The 26,176-nt window shown below is 42.5% G+C and overlaps 1 protein-coding gene across 2 annotated transcripts in view; it reads right to left on the bottom strand.

Moving 5' to 3' along the window:
- The window catches only part of LOC139751316 (uncharacterized), a 39,283-nt gene extending 13,901 nt beyond the window's left edge, over nucleotides 1–25,382 (bottom strand). The window contains exons 1-6 of one of the 2 annotated variants that reach the window (XM_071666658.1): nucleotides 25,334–25,382; nucleotides 22,538–22,647; nucleotides 18,374–18,526; nucleotides 17,101–17,219; nucleotides 6,469–6,613; nucleotides 5,059–5,276 (exon numbers count right to left, since the gene is read on the bottom strand). In XM_071666658.1, the coding sequence (XP_071522759.1) occupies nucleotides 5,059–5,276; nucleotides 6,469–6,613; nucleotides 17,101–17,219; nucleotides 18,374–18,526; nucleotides 22,538–22,646 (744 nt within the window). In that variant the 5' untranslated portion in view covers nucleotide 22,647; nucleotides 25,334–25,382. Of the gene's footprint in view, nucleotides 1–5,058; nucleotides 5,277–6,468; nucleotides 6,614–17,100; nucleotides 17,220–18,373; nucleotides 18,527–22,537; nucleotides 22,648–25,333 lie in introns of those variants that run through there. The other variant, XM_071666659.1, reaches the window with a different exon arrangement.
- Between the last annotated feature and the right edge of the window lie 794 nt (nucleotides 25,383–26,176).

The raw sequence follows: 26,176 nt of genomic DNA, 5'->3' as shown, positions 1-26,176 counted from the left end.
ATATTTAAGAATGACTGCATTCCAAGAATATCAAGCAATGCAATTACAACAAAAGGAAGATCATTCTTGCATTTTGACATGCTACCAGTCAAATATGCTCTCTCAAGATTATCATCTACAGGCAAACAAGTTCGAAATTTACATCATTATGAAGAGATATGATTTCAAAGACACTGATTCCATTCTCAACAACAACAAAATTCAAAAGAATCAATGAAAACTTTAAAGGACAGCTCATAAGTCAATGTGAATAAACTCCAATCAACAGTCCATGCGCTTCAATCTGCTCACAAGTCACAGTACCTCAAGCTAAATTACTTGTATGTATTTATGTGAATTTCCACAAGTGCAGCCATATATGCTATATCAACATAACAGGATATTACCCTTGCAAACAACACACTTATATAGCTTTTCAATGTAAATCAATACAAGCCAGCAAAGTCCATTCAGAATTCAATCTAAGACTAGGAACAGACAAAGAAAGGATGCATTAGCCTACATCCATTTTCAAGCTGTCATGTGCAATGCATCAAAACTACAGCTTCCGATCCACAACTAGACCCTATAGACCTTTCCATGGTTTACCCCAAATGCTTCACATGCCTTGGTTCAGTCTTTTGACAGCAAGCTGACACCTGTGCACAACACTGTTCTAATTCACTCTATCCCATGTACACCTTTCACCCCAGAAATCAGTCAAAATCTTTTTCACTCCATCCTTCCATCTCCAATTTGGTCTCCCCCTTCTTGTTCCCTCAATTCCTGACACATATATCCTCTTTGTTAACTTTTCCTCATTCTCTCTATATGTCCAAACCATATATCAGCACACCCTCTTTAGCTCTATCAACCACACTCTTTATTACCACACCTCTCTCTTACCCCTTCATTACTCACTCAATTAAAGCACTCCACACCACATACTGTAAAACATTTAATTTCCAACAACTCCACCGTCCTCTGCACAAAATCATCAGTAGTCCGAGCCCTGCCACGTAAAATTGTTAGAACTACTACATCTTCAAGCATACCCATTTTTGCCCTCCCAGATAAACTCTCTTTCCACATATTCTTAAATTCTACTAGAACCTTCGCTCCCTCACCCACCCTATGACTCACTTCCACTTCCATAGTTTCATTCACTGCCTTGTCCACTCTAGACTTCACCTGCTGTTTGGTGAGGTCAGCTGCTGAGGTGGTGGGTTGATAGTATGGTTGGCTAGTATGGTTGATAGTATGTTGAGTCAAGAGGAATGGTGGGCATTGAAATCTCCATAGAGGTAGAGTGTTGGGCATGCTGATGAGATTCAACAATTGAGTATATCTAGAGGGCATGTGGAGGGGGAGACATGTAGTGGTTATGTTGTAGTTAGTAATGAAAAGTTTTCATTTCTATGGAATGTATTTCTGGAGTGTTGCTGTTGTCGGTGAGCCGTTTTTTGGTCTCGGTGATGTTGGATTAGATATGGTTTGGTGGCAAGTTTCATGAGTCCCTCTCATTCACCTTGTTGTCTGTTGTTTTTTACAGATGTCGTAGCTGCAGAAAGACTAGAATGCAGATCTAAGCGTAGTCTGGTTTCTTGGATAAGGGCTATGTGGATGCTGTGTTCTCTGAGTTGGTTGAATATTTCTGTGTTTGTTTCAGAAGCCATTGGAAATAAGTTACAGGACACTTAGTTTGTCACTGGGACTTTGTGGAGAGAAGGTATGTTTGCAAAGAGTGATAGCATGCATCTTATGATGTTGTTTGTTAGGTGTTTGCACTGAAGGTGAAGGGGTTTGTGACAGGGTTCTGGGAATTACAGTCCGAGCGGTTGCTGCACTGCCATTGTTCTGAGTAGTCTCTAATGGATGACAATGATGTGCAGTGGAGGTGATACCACTGAATACAGTTGGAGCACCTGATGGAGAAGTACTTTCTGGTGATTGGGATTCGGCACTATGGACAGAGGAACACTGGTGGTCAAAGGCTGGGAGTAATGTCACTGGCTTGCATTAGTGGTAAGGAAATGACCAGGCCATCATCTATCAGTAGTGAATAAATGTGTGTGAATACTGAAGATGTCTGTTTATGGCCTATGGTTTGGCACACACGCATACATACATACACTTACCACTTACTCTGCCCCAGGGGCCCCTTCTATCTAAGAAACTCCCACAGCACCCAGAAATCCAACAACATCCGCCAGGTGGGCCAAAGGTCTTAAAGTGTAGTCATATTGTGTTTGTGTCTTAAGTGGGGGGAGTACAAGGCATCTGAGAGGTGTTCTGTGTCTTCACTGTGGTAGTTACATCATGGTTCAGTCCATTGATGGCACGTTGACTCCAGTATACCACATTGTTCCAGTTCACTCTATTCTATGCATGCCTTTCACTCTCTCAAATGATCAGGCCCTGATCTCTCAAAATCTTTTTCACTTCATTGTACCAACTACAATTTGGAATCCGGCTCTCCCTGTTCCCTCACTTTCTGACATACATATCCTCTAAGTCAATCTTTCCTCACTCATTCTCTCTATGTGTCCAAACCATTTCAACACACCCTCTTCTGCTCCCTCAACCACACATTTTTTATTACCACAGATCCCCCTTACCCTTTCATTACTAACTCGATCAAACCACCTCACACCACATATTGTCCTCAAATGTTTCATTTCCAACACATCCACCTTCCGCACAACCTTATCTATAGCCCATGCCTTGCAACCATATAACATTGATGGAACCATTATTCCTTCACACATACCCATTTTTGCTCTCCGAGGTAACGTTCTTGCCTTCCACACATTCTTCAATGCTCCCAGAAGCTTCGCCCCCTCCCCCACCATGTGACTCCCTTCTCCTTCCATGGTTCCATCCGCTGCTAAGTCCACTCCCAGATATCTAAAACACTTCACTTCCTCCAGTTTTTCTCCATTCAAACTTACCTCCTAATCAACTTGCCCCTCAACCCTACTGAACCTAATAACCTTCCTCTTATTCACATTTACTCTGAACTTTCTCCTTTCACACACTTTTCTAAACTCAGTCACCAACTTCGGCAGTTTCTCACCCGAATCAGCTACCAGTGCTGTATCATCAGCGAACAACAAATGACTCACTTTCCAAGTCCTATCATCTACAATAGACTGCATACTTGCCCCTCTCTCCAAAACTCTTGCATTGATCTCCCTAACAACCCCATCCATAAACAAATTAAACAACCGTGGAGACATCACGCACCCTACCGCAAACCGACATTCTTTGAGAACCAATCACTTTCCTCTCTTTCTACTCGTACACATGCCTTACATCCTCGATAAAAACTTTTCACTGCTTCCAACAACTTGCCTCCCACACCATATACTCTTAATACCTTTCACAAAGCATCTCTATCAACTCTATCATATGCCTTCTCCAGATCCATAAATGCTACATATAAATCTATCTGTTCTTCTAAGTATTTCTCACATACATTCTTCAAAACAAACACCTGATCCACACATTCCCTACCACTTCTAAAACCACACTGCTCTTCCTCAATCTGACCCTCTGTACATGCCTTTACCCTCTCAATCAAAATCAAAACGGAAGTGAGTCACAGGGTGGGGGAGGGGGCGAAGGTTCTGGGATCATTGAAGAATGTGTGGAAGACGAGAACATTATCTCGGAGAGCAAAAATGGGTATGTTTGAAGAATTGTGGCTGCAACAATGTTATATGGTTGTGAGGCATGGGCTGCATGATAGGTTGTGCGGAGGGTGGATGTGTTGGAAATGAAATGTTTGAGGACAATATGTGGTGTGAGGTGGTTTGATCGAGTAAGTAGTGAAAGGGTAAGAGAGATGTGTGGTAATAAAAAGAGTGTGATTGAGAGAGGAGAAGAGGGTGTATTGAAATGGTTTGGTCACATGGACAGAATGAGTGAGGAAAGATTGACAAAGAGGATATATATGTGTCAGAGGTGGAGGGAACGAGAAGTGGGAGACCAAATTGGAGGTGGAAGGATGGGGTGAAAAAGATTTTAAGCAATTGGGGCCTGAACATACTGGAGGGTGAAAGGCATTCAAGGAATAGAGTGAATCGGAACAATGTGGTATACCTGGGTGAACGTGCTGTCAATGGACTGAACCAGGGCATTTGAAGCGCCTGGGGTAAACCACAGCTGTGGTTTCGGTGCATTATACATTACAGCTAGAGACTGAGTGTGAACGAATGTGGCCTTTGTTGTCTTTTCCTCTTGCTATTTCGCGCGCACGCATACGTGGGGGGGGTGCTGCTGTTCTTCATGTGTGGGGGGTGGCAATGGGAATGGATAAAGGCAGCAAGTATGAATATGTACATGTGTATATATGTATATGTCTGTGTATGTATATGTATGTATACATTGAAATGTACAGGTATGTATATGTGCATGTGTGGGTGTTTATGTATATACATTTGTATTTGGGTGGGTTGGGCCATTATTTCATCTGTTTCCTTGCGCTACCTCGCTAATGTGGGAGACAGCGACTAAGTATAATAAAAAATATAATAATATATATCCATGGTAAGAGTGTAAATGATCCTAGGATTATCCCTAATATCTGAAGAATGTGTCATAGCTTTTTCATTTGGTGGATATAGCTTGATGTTAATGGCCTTAATTACCCTGGCAGTCCATAGGCCTAAAGCTAAAACAACCAACCATCCATCCCTTCCAACCCAGTCTTAAACACCCTTCCACCAGACATACACCCATCTGAAGCCACACTCTCATGGATTAAGCACTTTCTAGTATGATTTCTGGACACCATCTACCTCTCCAACATTTCAAATACTGATTCAACATTTTGCAACACGCTTAATGCTCAGGATCCTACTTCAATCATAAAGACACAGCACTTACTCCTCAGTTTGTTCAGCATTCACCTAACACAAGCACACACAAAATATCACCACGCTTCTTGACCTATGGTTCCACCTGGTGGACATGGGCAGCTCATGAGCACTGCAGGAGCTCCACTGAGGGAGATCCAGGGAAGGAAAGTAGTTAAATATGATTATGCAGTTACTCTCTGATGGTACACATCCCTACCTGATTGTTGAGCATCATAGGCGGTGAACCAAGAGAGTTGAACGAAGATAAAGGTCCAGAGGTCTCCTTGAAGAACTGTAGGCAACGATTTGGGGCCTTGCACGGATTATTCTTATCAATGAATGACACCTTGATCTTCCAGTGACGGGGGAATGAAAAACTGGAGAGGGTGTGCACCAACTTAAAGGGCCCTTCAGAATCATCTATGTCGATGTACACTGCAGAGAAGGCATGAATTAAACTTTGATATCGATGTCTTGGCATATATCTATACGGTATTTGCATTTTTTCTGACATTCATTGAGGCAGCGGCATATCAAGGGGGACAACATGGAATTATTACCCCCTATGGAGTGCACAATATACATTTAACTTAATATTAATGGTGACTTGCATATTTTTGCAGTGATTCTTACCATAAAATTTTAGTCCCTCAAAAGAAACCAAAATGTATATGTATGTATATTTAACTGTTTCAGTGATTTATGTAGGTGACAAGTGAAACATAAACAGTAACAGATCTATAATAATGAAATTTTCTCTATCAGCAAAAGCCTAATAAAATTTGCTTCACTGAACAAAATAACTTCAATCACTTTTAGCAGCTGTTGTTTGTCATCAAATATCATAATTTTTTTGTCAAAAATGGTCACAGGTCTTGTAATTAACTTACTTCCGTACAACTGATATGTTAAATTTCATTAGAATTTGAGTATTATTACTTATCTAAATGAACATCTAACTTAAATCAAAAAGTGCTAAGTCCTTTGAGATAGAATATGTTCTTGCATACCATTCATTTTGAGCTCTTCATCATTATCTGTGCAAGTTGATAATCTGTCTCCACTTCAGACCAAATACTGGATTCATACCTGCTGTAAGTTATCATTTACCAAGTTAACAAATGAAAGTTAGAGATAAATGCAGATTCTGGTATTATGGTCTGATACGTACTCATGGAAACTTTCAAATAGTTAATGAAAAAACAGAGCAATAACAAACTCATAACACTGAAAGAGCTAGGAAATATTTTGTACAGTTGCCATAGTGGCATGAAAATGAAAATGCATATCACATACAGTACAGGATTAAGAATGAACATCAAATATGAGATGCTAAAGTAGCATTTTGGGAGAACTTTATCCTCAACTCATGATGAAAATACCGGAATCGTAAGTTGGCACAATTTGGTGAGGTTCATTTTTGGCAGGTGATGATGTTTCAAGTTTAAACTTAACTGCATCTTATAAGCTAACTAGGTAGAGTCCTTTGTAACTAACTATAAATCACTATTTTTGTTACTAACCACATGACTTGCTCTAACAGTGGTTAAGCTACCATCATCAAACTGCCAAACCCTTCTGTAGGTCGGTAAGTGACCTTTATAGGTGCAGCGATGGCAGGACTTACTGTGCTGGCCAGTGTTAGTACCGCAGAGTGTGGGGATCGAACTTCCTGCATTAGCACCAAGTACTACGAACGTGTCATTGGTGCAGTCTCCTTCCAGTGGACCCACTAAGCTGAAGTCCTCAAACTCCAGCAGGACCTGACAAGTCTGCCGGATGGTATGGTAATGAAAACATTTCTACGTAGTTGTAATAGAGTGAAAAACAAAATTTCTATACCATATGAGAATAAAACTGGTAAATACTTTTTGAAAATAAAAACAAAAGCTAGACTACATGAGAATGAAAACATGGCTTCTTATTACATGAAAACAAAAACATAGCTTCTACAATATATAGGAATAAAATAAGGGTCGCTACATGAAAATGAATAATATGGTAACACATCTCACAACTATAATGCCCTCCAGAACACCCTTAGCCTTCAGAACTGGACCACTACCAACCAGGTCACCAACTAACCAAACTAAGACCTTGGTTATGCATATATATCTATCTCACTATCAAATACGTCCAGAGAATATACTTCAGAGTGGGGCCCTAAAGTTGAGAATTTTGTTGACTTGTAGAAAGAACAAGTACATTCAATATATTAAACAATAAAAACTAATTAAAAAATGTTCAAATAAAAATGTACATTAAAAGAATGAAGGAGGAAAAATATCCCATGTTCTAAATTTTTCCTTGGAATATATTCCAAATATTTTCATTTAATAAATATCATTCACTACACAATCTGGGATCCCTCTCTCTTGAGACCCAAGGTCTCACTCTTACTGTTCACTGAGCCACCAGCACCTTCCAAGTTATATACATATTTACTTATTTATTTATTCATACTGTCTGCCTTTATTTATTCCCATCACCACCCCGCCACACATGAAATAACAACCCCCTCCCCCCTCATGTGCGTGAGGTGGTGCTAGGAAAAGACAACAAAAGCCCCATTCATTCCCATTCAGTCTCTAGCTGTCATGTAATAATGCACCGAAACCACAGCTCCCTTTCCACATCCAGGCCCCACAGAACTTTCCATGGTTTACCCCAAATGCTTCACATGCCCTGGTTCAATCCACTGACAGCACGTCGACCCCAGTATACCTAATCCCCCGGTATATCTAATCGTTCCAATTCACACTATTTCTTGCATGCCTTTCACCCTCCTGAATTGTTCAGGCCCCGATCATTCAAAATCTTTTTCACTCTATCTTTCCACCTCCAATTTGGTCTCCCACTTCTCCTCGTTCCCTCCACCTCTGACACATATATCATCTTTGTCAATCTTTCCTCACTCATTCTCTCCATGTGACCAAACCATTTCAAAACACCCTCTTCTGCTCTCTCAACCACACTCTTTTTATTACCACACATCTCTCTTACCCTTTCATTACTTACTCGATCAAACCACCTCACACCACATATTGTACTCAAACATCTCATTTCCAACACATTCACCCTCCTCCACACAACTCTATCTATAGCCCATGCCTCGCAACCATATAACATTGTTGGAACCACTATTCCTTCAAACATACTCATTTTTGCTTTCCGAGATTAATGTTCTCGCCTTCCAAACATTTTTCAGTGCTCCCAGAACTTTCGCCCCCTCCGCCACCCTGTGACTCACTTCCACTTCCATGGTTCCATCTGCTGCCAAATCCACTCCCAGATATCTAAAACACCTCACTTCCTCCAGTTTTTCTCCATTCAAACTTACCTCCCAATTGACTTGACCCTCAACCCTACTGTACCTAATAACCTTGCTCTTATTCACATTTACTCTCAGCATTCTTCTTTCACACACTTTACCAAATTCAGTCACCAGCTTCTACAGTTTCTCATCCGAATCAGCCACCAGCGCCGTATCATCAGCAAACAACAACTGACTCACTTCTCCCAAGCTCTCTCATCCACAACAGACTGCATACTTGCCCCTCTCTCCAAAACTCTTGCATTCACCTACCTAAAAACACCATCCATAAACAAATTAAACAACCATGGAGACATCATGCACCCCTGCCGCAAACTGACATTCACTGAGAACCAATCACTTTCCTCTCTTCCTACTCATACACATGCCTTACATCCTCGATAAAAACTTTTCACCGCTTCTAACAACTTGCCTCCCACACCATATATTCTTAATACCTTCCACAGAGCATCTCAATCCACTCTATTATATGCCTTCTCCAGATCCATAAATGCTACATACAAATACATTTACTTTTCTAAGTATTTCTCACATACATTTTTCAAAGCAAACACCTGATCCACACATCCTCTACCACTTCTGAAACCACACTGCTCTTCCCCAATCTGATGCTCTGTACATGCCTTCACCCTCTCAATCAATACCCTCCCATATAATTTCCCAGGAATACTCAACAAACTTATACCTCTGTAATTTGAGCACTCACCTTTATCCCCTTTGCCTTTGTACAATGGCACTATGCAAGCATTCCGTCAATCCTCAAGCACCTCATCAAGAGTCATACATACATTAAATATCCTTATCAACCAGTCAACAGCACAGTCACCCCAATTTTTTAATAAATTCCACTGCAATACCATCCAAACCCAATGCCTTGCCAGCTTTCATCTTCTGCAAAGTTTTTACTACCTCTTCTCTGTTTACCAAATCATTCTCCCTAACCCTATCACTTTGCACACCCCCTCGAACAAAACACCCTATATCTGCCACTCTATCATCTACCACATTCAACAAACCTTCAAAATACTCACTCCATCTCACATCACCACTACTTGTTATCACCTCTCCATTAGCACCCTTCACCGATGTTCCCATTTGTTCTCTTGTCTTACGCACTTTATTTACCTCCTTCCAAAACATCTTTTTATTCTCCCTAAAATTTTATGATACTCTCTCACCCCAGCTCTCATTTGCCCTCTTTTTCACCTCTTGCAGCTTTCTCTTGACCTGCCTCTTTCTTTTATACATCTCGCAGTCATTTGCACTATTTCCCTGCAAAACATGTCCAAATGCCTCTCTCTTCTCTTTCACTAATAATCTTACTTCTTCATATGTGGGAAGTCTTTTTCCCCTACCCCCAGGGATAATATATATATATATATATATATATATATATATATATATATATATATATATATATATATATATATATATATATATATATATATATATCTCACATGAATCCGCCACCAGGGCTGTATCATCAGCGAACAACAACTGACTCACTTCCCAAGCTCTCTCATCCCCAACAGACTTCATACTTGCCCCTCTTTCCAAGACTCTTGCATTTACCTCCCTAACAACCCCATCCATAAACAAATTAAACAACCATGGAGACATCACACACCCCTGCCGCAAACCTACATTCACTGAGAACCAATCACTTTCCTCTCTTCCTACACGTACACATGCCTTACATCCTCGATAAAAACTTTTCACTGCTTCTAACAACTTGCCTCCCACACCATATATTCTTAATACCTTCCACAGAGCATCTCTATCAACTCTATCATATGCCTTCTCCAGATCCATAAATGCTACATACAAATCCATTTGCTTTTCTAAGTATTTCTCACATACATTCTTCAAAGCAAACACCTGATCCACACATCCTCTACCACTTCTGAAACCACACTGCTCTTCCCCAATCTGATGCTCTGTACATGCCTTCACCCTCTCAATCAATACCCTCCCATATAATTTACCAGGAATACTCAACAAACTTATACCTCTGTAATTTGAGCACTCACTCTTATCCCCTTTGCCTTTGTACAATGGCACTATGCACGCATTCCGCCAATCCTCAGGCACCTCACCATGAGTCATACATACATTAAATAACCTTACCAACCAGTCAACAATTCAGTCACCCCCTTTTTTAATAAATTCCACTGCAATACCATCCAAACCTGCTGCCTTGCCGGCTTTCATCTTCCGCAAAGCTTTTACTACCTCTTCTCTGTTTACCAAATCATTTTCCCTAACCCTCTCACTTTGCACACCACCTCGACCCAAACACCCTATATCTGCCACTCTGTCATCAGACACATTCAACAAACCTTCAAAATACTCATTCCATCTCCTTCTCACATCACCACTACTTGTTATCACCTCCCCATTTACGCCCTTCACTGAAGTGTGTGGAAGAAGAAAGTTAAGAGTAAATGTGAATAAGAGCAAGGTTATTAGGTGCAGTAGGGTTGAGGGTCAAGTCAATTGGGAGGTGAGTTTGAATGGAGAAAAACTGGAGGAAGTGAAGTGTTTTAGATATCTGGGAGTGGATCTGTCAGCGGATGGAACCATGGAAGCGGAAGTGGATCATAGGGTGGGGGAGGGGGCGAAAATTTTGGGAGCCTTGAAAAATGTGTGGAAGTCGAGAACATTATCCCGGAAAGCAAAAATGGGTATGTTTGAAGGAATAGTGGTTCAAACAATGTTGTATGGTTGCGAGGCGTGGGCTATGGATAGAGTTGTGCGCAGGAGGATGGATGTGCTGGAAATGAGATGTTTGAGGACAATGTGTGGTGTGAGGTGGTTTGATCGAGTAAGTAACGTAAGGGTAAGAGAGATGTGTGGAAATAAAAAGAGCGTGGTTGAGAGAGCAGAAGAGGGTGCTTTGAAATGGTTTGGGCACATGGAGAGAATGAGTGAGGAAAGATTGACCAAGAGGATATATGTGTCGGAGGTGGAGGGAACGAGAAGAGGGAGACCAAATTGGAGGTGGAAAGATGGAGTGAAAAGGATTTTGTGTGATCGGGGCCTGAACATGCAGGAGGGTGAAAGGAGGGCAAGGAATAGAGTGAATTGGAGCGATGTGGTATACAGGGGTTGACGTGCTGTCAGTGGATTGAATCAAGGCATGTGAAGCGTCCGGGGTAAACCATGGAAAGCTGTGTAGGTATGTATATTTGCGTGTGTGGACGTGTGTATGTACATGTGTATGGGGGGGGTTGGGCCATTTCTTTTCGTCTGTTTCCTTGCGCTACCTCGCAAACGCGGGAGACAGCGACAAAGTATAAAAAAAAAAAAAAATATATATATATATATATATATATATATATATATATATATATATATATATATATATATATATGCGAATAGTACAAAAGATATATATATATATATATATATATATATATATATATATATATATATATATATATATATATATATATATATATATATATATATATATATATATAGCTGTCATGTAATAATGCCCGAAACCACAGCTCCCTTTCCACATCCAGGCCCAACAAAACTTTCCATGGTTTACCCCAGACGCTTCACATGCCCTGATTCAATCCATTAACAACACGTCGACCCCGGTATACCACATCGATCCAATTCAATCTATTCCTTGCCCGCCTTTCACCCTCCAGCAGGTTCAGGCCCCGATCACTCAAAATCTTTTTCACTCCATCTTTCCACCTCCAATATGGTCTCCCACTTCTCGTTCCCTCCACCTCTAACACATATATCCTCTTGGTCAATCTTTCCTCACTCATTCTCTCCATGTGACCAAACCATTTCAAAACACCCTCTTCTGCTCTCTCAACCACGCTCTTTTTATTTCCACACATATCTCTTACCCTTACATTACTTACTCGATCAAACCACCTCACACCACATACTGTCCTTAAACATCTCATTTCTAGCACATCCACCCTTCTGTGCACAACTCTATCCATAGCCCACGCCTCACAACCATACAACATTGTTGGAACCACTATTCCTTCAAACATACCCATTTTTGCTTTCCGAGATAATGTTCTCGACTGCCACATATTCTTCAAGGCTCCCAGGATTTTTGCCCCCTCCCCCACCCTATGATTCACTTCCGCTTCCATGGTTCCATCAGCTGCCAGATCCACTCCCAGATATCTAAAACACTTTACTTCCTCCAGTTTTTCTCCATTCAAACTTACCTCCCCAATTGACTTGACCCTCAACCCTACTGTACCTAATAACCTTGCTCTTATTCACATTTACTCTTAACTTTCTTCTTTCACACACTTTACCAAACTCAGTCACCAGCCTCTGCACTTTCTCACCCGAATCAGCCACCAACGCTGTATCATCAGCGAACAACTGACTCACTTCCCAAGCTCTCTCATCCACAACAGACTGCATACTTGCCCCTCTTTCCAAAACTCTTGCATTCACCTCCCTAACAACCCCATCCATAAACTGATTTAAATCAAACAACCACGGAGACATCACGCACCCCTGCCGCAAACTTACATTCACTGAGAACCAATCACTTTCCTCTCTTCCTACTCACACACATGCCTTACATCCTCGATAAAAACTTTTCACCGCTTCTAACAACTTGCCTCCCACACCATATACTCTTAATATCTTCCCAGAGCATCTCTATCAACTCTACCATATGCCTTCTCCAGATCCATAAATGCTACATACAAATCCATATGCTTTTCTAAGTATTTCTCACATACATTCTTCATAGCAAACACCTGATCCACACATCCTCTACCACTTCTGAAACCACACTGTTAGTCCCCAATCTGATGTTCTGTACATGTCTTCACCCTCTCAATCAATACCCTCCAATATAATTTACCAGGAATACTCAACAAACTTATACTTCAGTAATTTGAGCACTCACTTTTATCCCCTTTGCCTTTGTACAATGGCACTATGCACGCATTCCGCCAATCCTCAGGCACCTCACCATAAGTCATACATACATTTAATAACCTTACCAACCAATCAACAATACAGTCACCCCCTTTTTCAATAAATTCCACTGCAATAACATCCAAACCCGCTGCCTTGCCGGCTTTCATCTTTCACAAAGCTTTTACTACCTCTTCTCTGTTTACCAAATCATTCTCCCTAACCCTATCACTTTGCACACCACCTCGACCAAAACACCCTATATCTGCCACTGTTATCATCAAACACATTCGACAAACCTTCAAAATACTCACTCCACCTCCTCCTTACATCACCACTACTTGTTATCACCTCCCCATTAGCCCCCCTCACTGATGTTCCCATTTGTTCCCTTGTCTTACGCACTTTATTTACCTCCTTCTAAAACATCTTTTTATCCTCCCTAAAATTTAATGAAACTCTCTCATCCCAACTCTCATTTGCCCTCTTTTTCACCTCTTGCACCTTTCTCTTGACCTGCCTCTTTCTTTTATACATTTCCCAGTCATTTGCATTATTTCCCAGCAAAAATTGTCCAAATGCCTCTCTCTTCTCTTTAACTAATAATCTTACTTCTTCATCCCACCATTCACCACCCTTTCTAATCTGTCCACCTCCCACGCTTCTCATGTCACAAGCATCATTTGCGCAAACCATCACTGTTTCCCTAAATACATTCCATTCCTCCCCCATTCCCCTCACCTCCTTTGTTCACCTTTTTCCATTCTGTACTCAGTCTCTCCTGGTACTTCCTCACACAAGTCTCCTTCCCAAGCTCACTTACTCTCACCACTCTCTTCACCCCAACATTCTCTCCTCTTTTTTGAAAACCTCTACAAATCTTCACATTCGCCTCCACAAAATAATGATCAGACATCCCTCCAGTTGCACCTCTCAGCACATTAACATCCAAAAGTCTCTCTTTCGCGTGCCTACCAATTAACACGTAATCCAATAACACTCTCTGGCTATCTCTCCTACTTACATACATATACTTATGTATATATCTCTTTTTAAACCAGGTATTCCCAATCACCAGTTCTTTTTCAGCACATAAATCTACAAGCTCTTCACCATTTCCATTTACAACACTGAGCACCCCATGTACACCAATTATTCCCTCAACTGCCACATTACTCACCTTTGCATTCAAATCACCCATCACTATATATATATATATATATATATATATATATATATATATATATATATATATATATATATATATATATATATATTTATTATCATTTTCCTTTGTCGCTGTCTCCCGCGTTAGCGAGGTAGCGCAAGGAAACAGACGAAAGAATGGCCCAACCCACCCACATACACATGTATATACATACACGTCCACACACGCAAATATACATACCTATACATCTCAATGTATACATATGTATATACACACACAGACATATACATATAAACACATGTACATAATTCGTACTGTCTGCCTTTATTCATTTCCATTGCCACCTCGCCACACATGAAATAACAACCCCCTCCCCCTCATGTGTGCGAGGTAGTGCTAGAAAAAGACAACAAAGGCCCCATTCGTTCACACTCAGTCTCTAGCTGTCATGTAATAATGCACCGAAACCACAGCTCCCTTTCCACATCCAAGCCCCACAGAACTTTCCATGGTTTACCCCAGACGCTTCACATGCCCTGGTTCAATCCATTGACAGCACGTCCCCTATCCCTGGAGATAGGGTAGAAATACTTCCCACATATTCCCTGCGTGTCAGAAAATGTGACTAAAAGGGGAGGGAGCAGGGGTTGGAAACCCTCCCCTCTCATTTTTTTAACTTTTCAGAAAAGGGAATAGAGAACGGGGCCAAATGAGAATATTCCCTGAAAGGCTCAGTCCCGTTCTTAACGCTACCTCGCAAATATTGTCCTCAAACATCTCATTTCCAACACATCCACCCTCCTCCGCACAACCCTATCTGTAGTCCATGCCTCACAACCATATAACATTGTTGGAACCACTATTCCTTCAAACATACCCATTTTTGCTTTCTGAGATAACGTTCTCACCTTCCACACATTCTTCAATGCTCCCAGAACCTTTGCCATCTCCCCCACCCTGTGACTCACGTCTGCTTCCATGGTTCCCTCTGCTGCCAAATCCACTCCCCAGATATCTAAAACACCTCACTTCCTCCAGTTTTTCTCCATTCAAACTTACCTTCATCAGCTACCAAGGTCAAACAGCTTGGTTAGTTATGAGCCCTGTCTGGAATTTGAATTTAGGCCTACTGAATTAGTTGTTTAGACCATAAAGCACTGTACTAGTTATGGTGTCAGTGTGCAGTGGTGGCCGGGGGTGGGTGCTAGCAACAGTATTATTAATAGAAATGCTTAAGAAAGTGGATAGTGTGGTATTACTAATGCTGGAGATTCAAGCAAGGGTTGAAGTAGTCATAATGGTGATGGGACAAATGTAGTTGTTATGTTATTTTAGGTGGTGGTAAAAGAGGTAGTAATGGTACTACTAGTGGTAGGTATGGTAATACAAGTTTTGGCAGAACCAGTTAGTGTTGGTGTTGGCAAGCAAGGCAATGGTAGTCTTAAATATGGCAGGAGTGTTATTAGAGGGTGTCATAGCTTGACAGTGCTGTTACTGGTAGTGGCGATGGTACCCCTATGGACACAGATCCTCACAAGACCAAATCTTGGATGAAACTATACAACAATCAACAAGAAATAGGTGGTATGAATGGTACAGCAGTGTATTAGGCTGTAATATGGTTGTTGCTGGTATCACTGGCAATAAATGAAGTGTTAGTAGTCTCTGCTTGTCATGCTGGTGGTGCTATTACTGGTAATGCCAGCAGCAATAACTCCATTAATAGAAGTGAATTTTGTAGTTGTGGCAGAGGACAATGACAGTGATAGTTGTGGTCGTTAAGGTGGTGGAGACACTCGTGGTGCTTCAGTGTTCATGACAGTGATAGTTCTAATTATGGAAGACTCACCCCTTCAGGAGGCTGGAGGCTAACATAGCACATTGGGACAGGGTAGCCCCGGCTGACAAAGTAACCACCAGTTGTAGGTATGGTGTCGCCGCATGTCCTATACACTGCAAAGGTTAGGGAAGGAAGGCCCCATCACTGGCCAAACAACTTATAAGCCAAGAGTGACATGGGTGAGGGAGTACCAAGGAACCACTAGGACAAGTGGCCACCTAAGGTGACCCCTACCAGCTAGGACTGCTCTTCCCCAAGAGCACCTACATGTACACTAGCACTCCAACATATATCACCATCAAAGTCCTTCATTTGACTCAAAGTTTACCATCAATAATCAATAATATATTCACTTATTTTGTACAGTATATTTAAGGGACTTATATTTTGGATACATCCAATACTGTCAGCCCTAATGCTCATATTTATCATAGTTTCCAAACAAAATTGCACTATCCATTTTAAAAATAATCAAATCAAAATAATTGGTAATGACAAATGCTACAGTCTGAGTTGTTATATGGTCATGCTTAAAGTAAACTTGGGTAATCAGGTCATCATTTCAAGACTTGCTAGCATGAGGTTTGGTTGGAGTGCTATTGTCACACAGGCTCACTAGCAGTTTGGGTGGTGGAATGACTGTCATACACTTACCAACACTCATACATACATATATATCAAGTACATGGTACCTGGGGCTGGACACAACCCATTCTATCACAGCCAAATTATCCAGTAGTACACTGGATGGGTGTAATGCCATTTAACCTCACTTAATGAGGATGGCAACATGAAAAGGGATGTGATTAAAACAAGCTTAAGAGAAGTAGCATTTGCATAAGCTGAAGCTGGTTAGCTCAAGTTACAAAGAATAGCAGAAATAAAGCAGATATCAGAACTGAGCTGCCAAGAAGCAGGTAGAGGTGACTCTGTGGGGGTTACAGACTGTCTGAACACTTAAGAAATGGGTGGCAGAGGGGGATATGGGTGTACTTACGCCAGCAGGGGGCTTGAGTTCGGTATGACACACGCCTGGGGTGATGTAGGAGGACGGGTAGCTGGGGCTGACGAAGTACGAGTTATTGACAGACAGCATCCCATCACAAGTCACAGTTACTGTAAGGTGCAACACAATCAGGACATGCATGGTGAAGGGGTGCATGTGGGCCAGGGAGTATACGTGAGTCTGTACCATAAGTGTGCTGGTGTGTGATTTCTATATCTGTGTTATGGGAGAGAGAGTTGCTCCATCTCTTAACCTTGTATATACATATATGTGTGTGTGTGTATATGAAAGAGGAGGGAAGTGCACATTGGTTAAGTGTGATGGGGCGAGTTCCAAGCAGTAAAAGAATGTGCGTATGTGTACCAGAGATGTGCATTAAGGGACAGAGCTGAAATCTACACACAGTAACAAATAAAGCTCTGGGCTTTTACTTAGAAAATAAACATTAAAACCATTTACACAAGATGACAGATATCTACTCCATTTTTAAAGACATTTTTGGGTAATTTGCCATTTCTTTATATATCAACAGGTAATGCCCCCTAAGATATGTCATTTCAAAAAAGCATTATGATAAAAATCAGACATTCATTAAGTTATAGGAATTCAATCAATAACATCAAGAACAAAAGTCACACCTTTATGTAATTATTTCATGAAAAAAGATAAAAACCTACAAAATGAGATTATTTCCTTGAAAAGAATTCTTCTTTAAAAATATAGTAAAATATTCTTTGTTAACTCTTATGACATACATCAAGCCATTACATTTATTTATTTACAGTGTAAAAACAGGGCCATACTCACCAGATACTCAAAGGACCATAGAAGCCAGGTACTCACAGACACAAGACCACAGAGACCAGGTATTCAGAGAAACAGGACCATAGTTGCCAGATCCTCAGAGACATGGGACTATAGTGGTCAGTTACTCAGATACAGGACCATAATGGTCAGATACCCACAGACATAGGACCAAAGTGACCAGGTACTCACAGAAACAGGACCATATTAGCCTGGTACTCGAGACACAGGACCAATGTGGCCAGAAACTGAAAGGCATGGGACCTTAATGGCCAGATATTCACACACAGGACCATATTGGCCAGGTACTCACAGCACAGGACCATAGTTGCCATATACTTACAGACAAGACATGTTGGCCAGGTACTCACAGACAATGGACCATAGTGGCCAGATACAGGTAAAGGACCATATTAGCTAAGTATTCACAGACACAAGTCCATAGTAGCCAGATACTCACAGACACAACAGACACCAAAGCGATTGGCACAAGTGCCAGAAGCTGTGCCGCCCAGACTTTCACATTCCTTCTGACTGTAGCAGGTGCCATGTTCCCCGGAGGATGCTTCACATGGCGCGTTGTCGAAGGTCACAACCTGCACTATCGGGAACACTGCAAACAAATGGCAATGGTTAGATGTTGTTGCTGTGTGTGGGGATACGTTCTGGGCAGATGGGGAAGGGTTCTGGTGCTGGTGAAGATGGATTCTCGGGTAGGTGAGGATGGGTCCTGGGGCAAGAGGGGATTGGTCCAGAGGTAGGCGGAGATGGGTCGTAAGACAGGTGGGGATGGGTCATGTGGTAAAACGGGACAGATCCTGAAGGAGGATCGGTTCTATCAACAGGTGGGGCGAACCCTGGGGCAGGTGGGGATGGATCCTGGGGCATGTGGGGACGGATCCTGTGGCAGATGGGGATGGATTCTGCGGCAGACGGGGAAAGGTTGTGGGGACTGGTCCTGGGGCAGGTGGGGACGAGCCCCGAGGCAAATAAAGAAGTGTCCGGGGCAGTTAGGAATGTTTTGGGGCAGGTGAGGACGAGTCCTGGGGTAGGTTGGGACGGGTCCTAAGGCCGGTGGGGACGGGTCCTAAGGCAGGCGGAGACGGGTCCCGGGGCATGTGGGAACGGGTCCTGGGGCAGGTGGGGACAGGTCCTGAGCTAGGTGAAGTAAGGTTCTAAGCCAGGTGGAGAAGGGTCCTGGGGCAGGTGGGGACAGGTGCTGAGGAAGGTGGAGAAAGGTCATGAGGCTGGTGGAGAAGGGTCTAGGGCAGGTGAGGATATATGCTCTAGGAATAAAGACCCACCAAGGATCTCAACTCTGTGTATCATTAGAACGGTTAATTATCTATTCTATGTCGTATCTGGAAATCTGATATGCCAGTTTAATATCCCAGTGTGAAAGACTTTTACTACCTTCAATGTATACAAGCCACACAGTTAACATTTAGCTCATCCATGTGAGCAGTCCTTTGTCAAATGAATATACAGGCAATGCAAATTCCCCTGAACCATTTTACCCTCCAATCACTTACAAGTCGTTAAGTAATGTCCTGCCTAGTGTAGTAAGAAGGTTAGAGCTTTTCGTACTGAACGAGACGTGTAATATGAATCACAATACCCCATCTCTCTGGTGAAGAGCTAATTAAACTGACTCTTTTCCCTCATTCATCATCTGCATAGTACAAGAGTGAAATGTTCATATCTATAATTGTAAAAGGACGCGAAAACTAGTTACCACAAGAATATTACAATTTCGATTCCATTTTATCAATAACAGCATATGCGAAAAGTCCCTTCGTTTGGAACAAAGCCTCAAGAAACTATGACTGAAAAAAAAATCTTTAACTTGGTCTTTGAAAAAAAAAAAAGGCTCGCTAATCTAAAAAAAAATATATATAATTGGCGATCCTCATGGTATAGCATCTTATCCCAGTGCATTACCATCTTAATCATATCACAAACGATGAGAGAGCAAAGACCTTCTACGAGTGTAAGTAGATGAACGGGAAAATAGTCTACTATATGTCATGTAAACATAGCTATGGCATCATCTTACCTTCTTGAACACATAAAAGGGAGAAAGACTGACAAAATATAATATAATTAGAGGAAGCACAAGAGAAATATGACCATATAAGAATGAAACGACTGTAGGAACAGTCAATGAGGTAAGTAAAATGAATAAACCAATACCAAAGAAGAGAAAAAAAAAAACACATGTAAAAGAGAAAGTGTAAAAAGACCCAAAAATGGAAGAACTAAAGTATCCGGGAAGAAGTGAAACTACAGAACAGGTTAGGTTGTGCTTGGGAGGAGGGTGAGGGAGGCAGGTGGTATGACCTCCATCACGCGCACTGCCCAGCCACCCAGCCCTCCTGACCGACATCCTACACTGGCAGAAGCGCCTCAAGGTTCCCAGCGGTAGGTCAGTGCACCTAACCCGCCGCCATAATGGCATCTGGTACACTCTTGACCTTAATAACAAACCCGCTGAGAAAACCTCCCTTACTGCTCACCTTCGCAAGTTACGAACCCATAATCTGTCGGCACAAAGGAGTTATTCCCAACACACGCATAACTGTCTGACCCGGTGTGACTATGCAATTCAAAGTACACATGTGAACAAAGAGGAGCGCGTCTCTACTAAAATGCACCCTGAACAAACCTTGCAACTGAACAACAACGCCAAAATAGATAATACACCCGATAACCCTGCCATCTTGATATGGTGATATATTTCCCCGACCCCTACAACAGAACTAAAGATTTGTGCACATAAATCCCGACCTACTGGAAGATTCCCCTTGGGAAGATCAGTAATGTGATAAATGGTAAGGCATGATATGGGTTTGATGAATGTTAGTCCTCGTGGATCATCGTTTTCTTATGATCTTTCTAAACCTTTCAGGGAAGAAAGTAGGTCGGCGAACAGGTTGGTTGGTCGGTCACGACCCACATTCTCTGCTCACTGTGTTTGTCTGTGGCAGTGATCTTTGCCCAGCATGAAGGTCGGTGGTAATGATCTTTGTACAGTATGATGGTCGGTAGTTGTGATCTTTGTATACAGTATGATGGTCGGTGGTAATGATCTTTGTACAGTATGATGGTCGGTAGTTGTGATCTTTGTACAGTATGATGGTCGGTGGTGGTGATCTTTGTTCAGTATGATGGTTGGTGGTAATGATCTTTGTACAGTATGATGGTCGGTAGTTGTGATCTTTGTACAGTATGATGGTCGGTGGTGATGATCTTTGTTCAGTATGATGGTTGGTGGTAATGATCTTTGTACAGTATGATGGTTGGTGGTAATGATCTTTGTACAGGATGATGGTCGGTAGTTGTGATCTTTGTACAGTATGATGGTCGGTGGTGATGATCTTTGTTCAGTATGATGGTTGGTGGTAATGATCTTTGTACAGTATGATGGTTGGTGGTAATGATCTTTGTACAGGATGATGGTCGGTAGTTGTGATCTTTGTACAGTATAATGGTCTGTGGTAGTGATTTTTGTCCATTGTGATGGTCAGTGGTAGTTATTTTTCTCCAGTATGTTTGTCAGTGGTAGTAATTAATCTTCACAAAACATGATTGTTGGTGGCAGTGATCAGTGACTAGTATGACTGTTGGTGGTAATGATCTTTGTCTAGTATGATTGTCATTGCTAATGATATTTAGAAAGTATGATTGTCATTGCTAATGATATTTAGAAAGTATGATTGTCGGTGGTAGTGATCTTTGCCCAGTATGACAGTCGGTCGTGGTGATCTATGAACAATATGAGTCAGTAATGGTTAATGTACAGTATGACTGTCAGTGGTGGTATTCGTTGAACAATAATATTGCTGGTGGTAGTGATTTTACACAATGAGCTGGTTCAGCTCATGTACGGTAGTGCACAGAGATGCTGGTCATAATGAATTATCATTTGATGAAACAAAAATGATCATCACATTTGAGCATGAAGACGAGTCTCATGCAGACCAGGCCAGATGGCACCTCCCATTCTACAATAGCATTTCCTACCCACACGACGACACCCGTCACCTTTCTTCCTGCCAACATTTCCAGCCTCACCATCCTTGGCTAATGATAATGTTGGCAACAATACAGGCCCCTGCCAACACTTTAGGTATTGCCTGACCGCAAATTAACGTAGCTTAAATCATTTTCTTACTACTACTGTTAGTATTTTATGCTCTACTACTATTGCTAGTATTTTATGCTAACAATATGAACCACAATACCAGACTGTTCCAACACTATCAGTTCCCAATACTGGGGTCACCAGTATTTTGTTGATAACTACAAATGCTTCACTGACTTCTACCTATTATCCTAGCTGATGATCATCACGAAAAACCTACTGCAAATCATGTACTCGCTGTGCATCTCACTACAAATCAGTAAAGGAAGTCTAGTTATATGCGTTTGATCGAAATCTTCAAGTTAATGGTGGCATTGATCCAGAACTTCACCGTTATGATTCACCTTTCATTATCACCACGGTTAAATGACATGTTGTTATCAATACCTGACCAACAACCTATGCTTTGTAATGGGTGGTCTCTTGCCTACAGTTATCACCAGCCTATAACAACCTACATTGCCAACAGGACATACTCACATTTACTGTCACGCTGGGCATCAGTGTCGTCCCCGACGGAGGCGGCTGTCGTCGTGGTCGTGGTCGTCGCCGCCGCCAGCGCCACCACCAGGATCACTCGCGACAACATTCTGTAACGATGACGTACACCAGGTGTTAGTTCCTCCGTTACTGCCACCCCCAACTCTGCCCCCCTCCATCACCTCCGGGGACCGAGACACCCACTCCCCCTCAACTCATTTCCGATCGTACGAGAGCTAGTTCTGCTCTGTGTTCTGGCAACACACCAGTCTTCCCACGCTGTGTCACGTCTCCATCTCTCACGGGGATGATCTCCAACTGTGTGGGTAACACAATGGTGGAGATGTAGCACCCCACACTACAAGTACCTCAAAACGGTACTCTAAATACTTTCCAAGTGCATCCAACGCTACAGTCTTCACTTACAGAGAGAAGAGGAAGTGGTATGAATAGGGAAACATCTGTTCGTAACAAAGTGGGGTGCCTCAAAGATAAGTCATTGCACCCCATCCATACTTGGTGTATTACATCGTCACTAATTTAAAAGAGACAAGACTCACCAGATAAATTTCATATTTGCCTGTGACACGAAACTAGAAAAAAAAATAGCCTAGCCAAACATAGAATATTTAAGATTCAGTGATTTAGTTGATGGAATAGTTTGGCACATGGTAAATTAGGCTTCAGTGTAAACAAATGCAAAGACATGCATTTTAGAGAGAAAATCTATCGATTGTGGATGCTCGTAAGCTGCTAATTGGAGTACGGGGAAAAAAATCGCCAGGCAATCAGTAATCAATGATACACTGCCTAGCTACATAAAGCAACGTGAGTGTAAGGTTTCTTGGTTAGAAATATAAACTACGAAAGAATGTAATACTCCTTGCAACGTCTGTGTCAGACATTATTTGGAGTAAGCTGCTTAGTTCTGGTGAAAAAAATGAAATTAACTATATATATATATATATATATATATATATATATATATATATATATATATATATATATATATAATAGTTTTCGAAAAATTAGGTAAGTTCGACAATATAAATCACGATAGTTTCTTCTGGGACCACAACACTGAAATTACAGGGAAGGAAGTGTAATACTAACGCAGGCATTTTCGTTTTCTAGTACAGTTACTTATCGTTGAAATTCTCTACAATACAACCATACGTTGACAAGGCCAAGACTATCATTACCATTAAATCGGTCAAACAAATGTTTTAATTTTAACAAATATTGACCTTTGATACATAAAGTTTTTAGGGTGAAATCCAGCATATTTTTTTTTTCTTTCAGACTTAAGACAAGTCATGGAATATCCCACTTCATTGGTTAGTAGTATATTCCATTCACATTTCCTGTAAAATTTCCAAGTCAGTATACTTTGTGCCGGAGGAGGTGCTGGGTGTGGAGTTTCCTCTCTACTTTACAATCCAGTCCTTGCCTATACAGACTGGAAACTTAGGACTCTAATAATGTCCTCCAGCAGATAAACTCTTCACGGACAATCTGGCCTCCTTCCTATGTAACTTTCTAGTATATTCAACGCTACATGGTACAAGTAGTTCACTGTACACTCTCTACCTTCCCAGTATATCCGACATTGCACGGTACAAAGATTACTACAAGTGTACATCCAACGCTACACGATACATTCCCTCACACGGCACACGTGCCACTGAACCCATGGACCACACGGGACATACTCCCACCCACACTGAACCCATGGACCACACGGGACATACTCCCACTGAACCCATGGACCACACGGGACATACTCCCACCCACACTGCACTTCCTTCCGCCCTCCTGGACCCGGAAAGCTGACAATTGTTAACTCGCGTTGCGCGTCTTTCATTCAACTCCAGACTTCATTCATGTGCAACATTTCCGTCATGGGAGTCCTTCTGACCTCCACTTTGAAAGTCCTTCTGACCTCCACTAGGAAAGTCCATCTGACCTCCACAATGGGAGTCCTGACCTGCATCATGGGAGTACTTCTGACCACCATGGGAGTCCTTCTTAACCCCAACATGGAGCTGTTCTGCCCTGGTCTTGAAGGGCAATAAGAGCGCTATGGGCATCTCCATTACTAAAAAGTGACCATAATAAACTTACTCTTTATACTGGTCAGATGTCGTCAAAGTCATGGGACACGTATGTTTGTGCGTCAAACTTTATAATTTTCTATTTAGACATATTTGAGTTCCTCTCTCTCTCTCTTTGGCCAATCATTCATTAATACTTAACCTGCATAGTTTGAATAATTTTCCTAAAGTCTTGACGTCATATTATTTTTTTTTTTTAATCGTCACTAATAATTCAGAGCAGCCATTACCAGTAGGAGATGTTTGTCTGTGACAATACTTTTCCCATCTTGTGACCGTGGTAACATCCGTGTGACGGTGACAAAGCACGTTGCTGTGTCAGTAACCTACCGTGTAACGACCAGACTGGTGCCTTAATAATTGCCCCAGGATTTGAGTGGTGATGTTACACAATGTATCGGTCACACAGTTCCAAAGCTGGTGCCCCTTCTGGCCGTGTGTGGGGGGGAGGCATCTGTGACAACCTAAACCGTAGCATGGCGACAAGTAACGCCAGCCAACACCATAACAAGGAGAGCTTCTCCTAACATCACTGTGTAACAGATAACGGTAACGTCAGAACACTGTAACGCAGGGAGGCAAGGCTGGGTGAGGCGGGCGAACACTATAACAAAAGATGGCTTGCTTGTAACGTCAGAGAGAAGATCACTGTAACAAGGGGAGTAACGCAGGTAACACGTACTGGGAGGGTGTGTGTGTGTGGTGGCTACCGACAAGAGAATGACCGCGGAAGTAGGTCGCAGCGTCTTATATAGCCTGCTACCAACGGGGAAATGACCTGCTCCCCCACACTCACCGTCCACCATGTCCTACAACCACCTGGCCAAATGTGGGTCACTCCACCTCATACAGACGAGGGGTGGGCAGGTGGAGTGACCACGTGGGCGGGGGGAGTGACCACGTGGGTGGGAGAGTGACCAGGAGGGCGGGGGAGTGAACCTGGTGGCCGGAGGGGAGTGACCAGGTGAATGAAGCAGTGTTCAGGTGGCCGGAGGAGTGACCCGGTGGGTGAAGCAGTGACAAAGTGGGCGGGGGAGTGACCAGGTGGGGGAACAGTGATTAGGTGAGTGGTGGAGTGACCAGGGGGACGGGGATTGGCCAGGAGGATGAGGGAGTGACCTGGTGGGCGGGAGAGTGACCAGGTGGGAGGGGGAGTGACCATGTAGGCGGGAGTGACCAAGTGGGCGGGATAGTGGGTGAGGAATTTACCAAAGAGAGGGAGAGTGATCATGGGAGGGGAAGCAGTGACTAGTGGGCCAGGATGTGAACAGGGGGCGGGGAGTTACCAGGGGGAGTGACCAGGGGCGGGGAGTTACCAGGGGCGCGGGAAGTGACTAGGGGGAAGGGAGTGACACGGAGGCGGGGGAGTGACCAGGGGGTGGGAAATGACCAGGGGGCGGGAGTGACCAGGGGGCGGAGAGTGACAAGGGGGCGGAGACAGACCAGGGGAGGGAGTGACCAGGGGGCGGGAGTGACCATGGGGCGGGAGTGACCAGGGGGCGGAGAGTGACAAGGGGGCGGAGAC

This window comes from Panulirus ornatus, chromosome 11 (genome assembly GCF_036320965.1).
Source record: "Panulirus ornatus isolate Po-2019 chromosome 11, ASM3632096v1, whole genome shotgun sequence".
NCBI classification, from domain to species: domain Eukaryota; kingdom Metazoa; phylum Arthropoda; class Malacostraca; order Decapoda; family Palinuridae; genus Panulirus; species Panulirus ornatus.
This window is presented reverse-complemented; position numbering and strand designations above follow the sequence as displayed.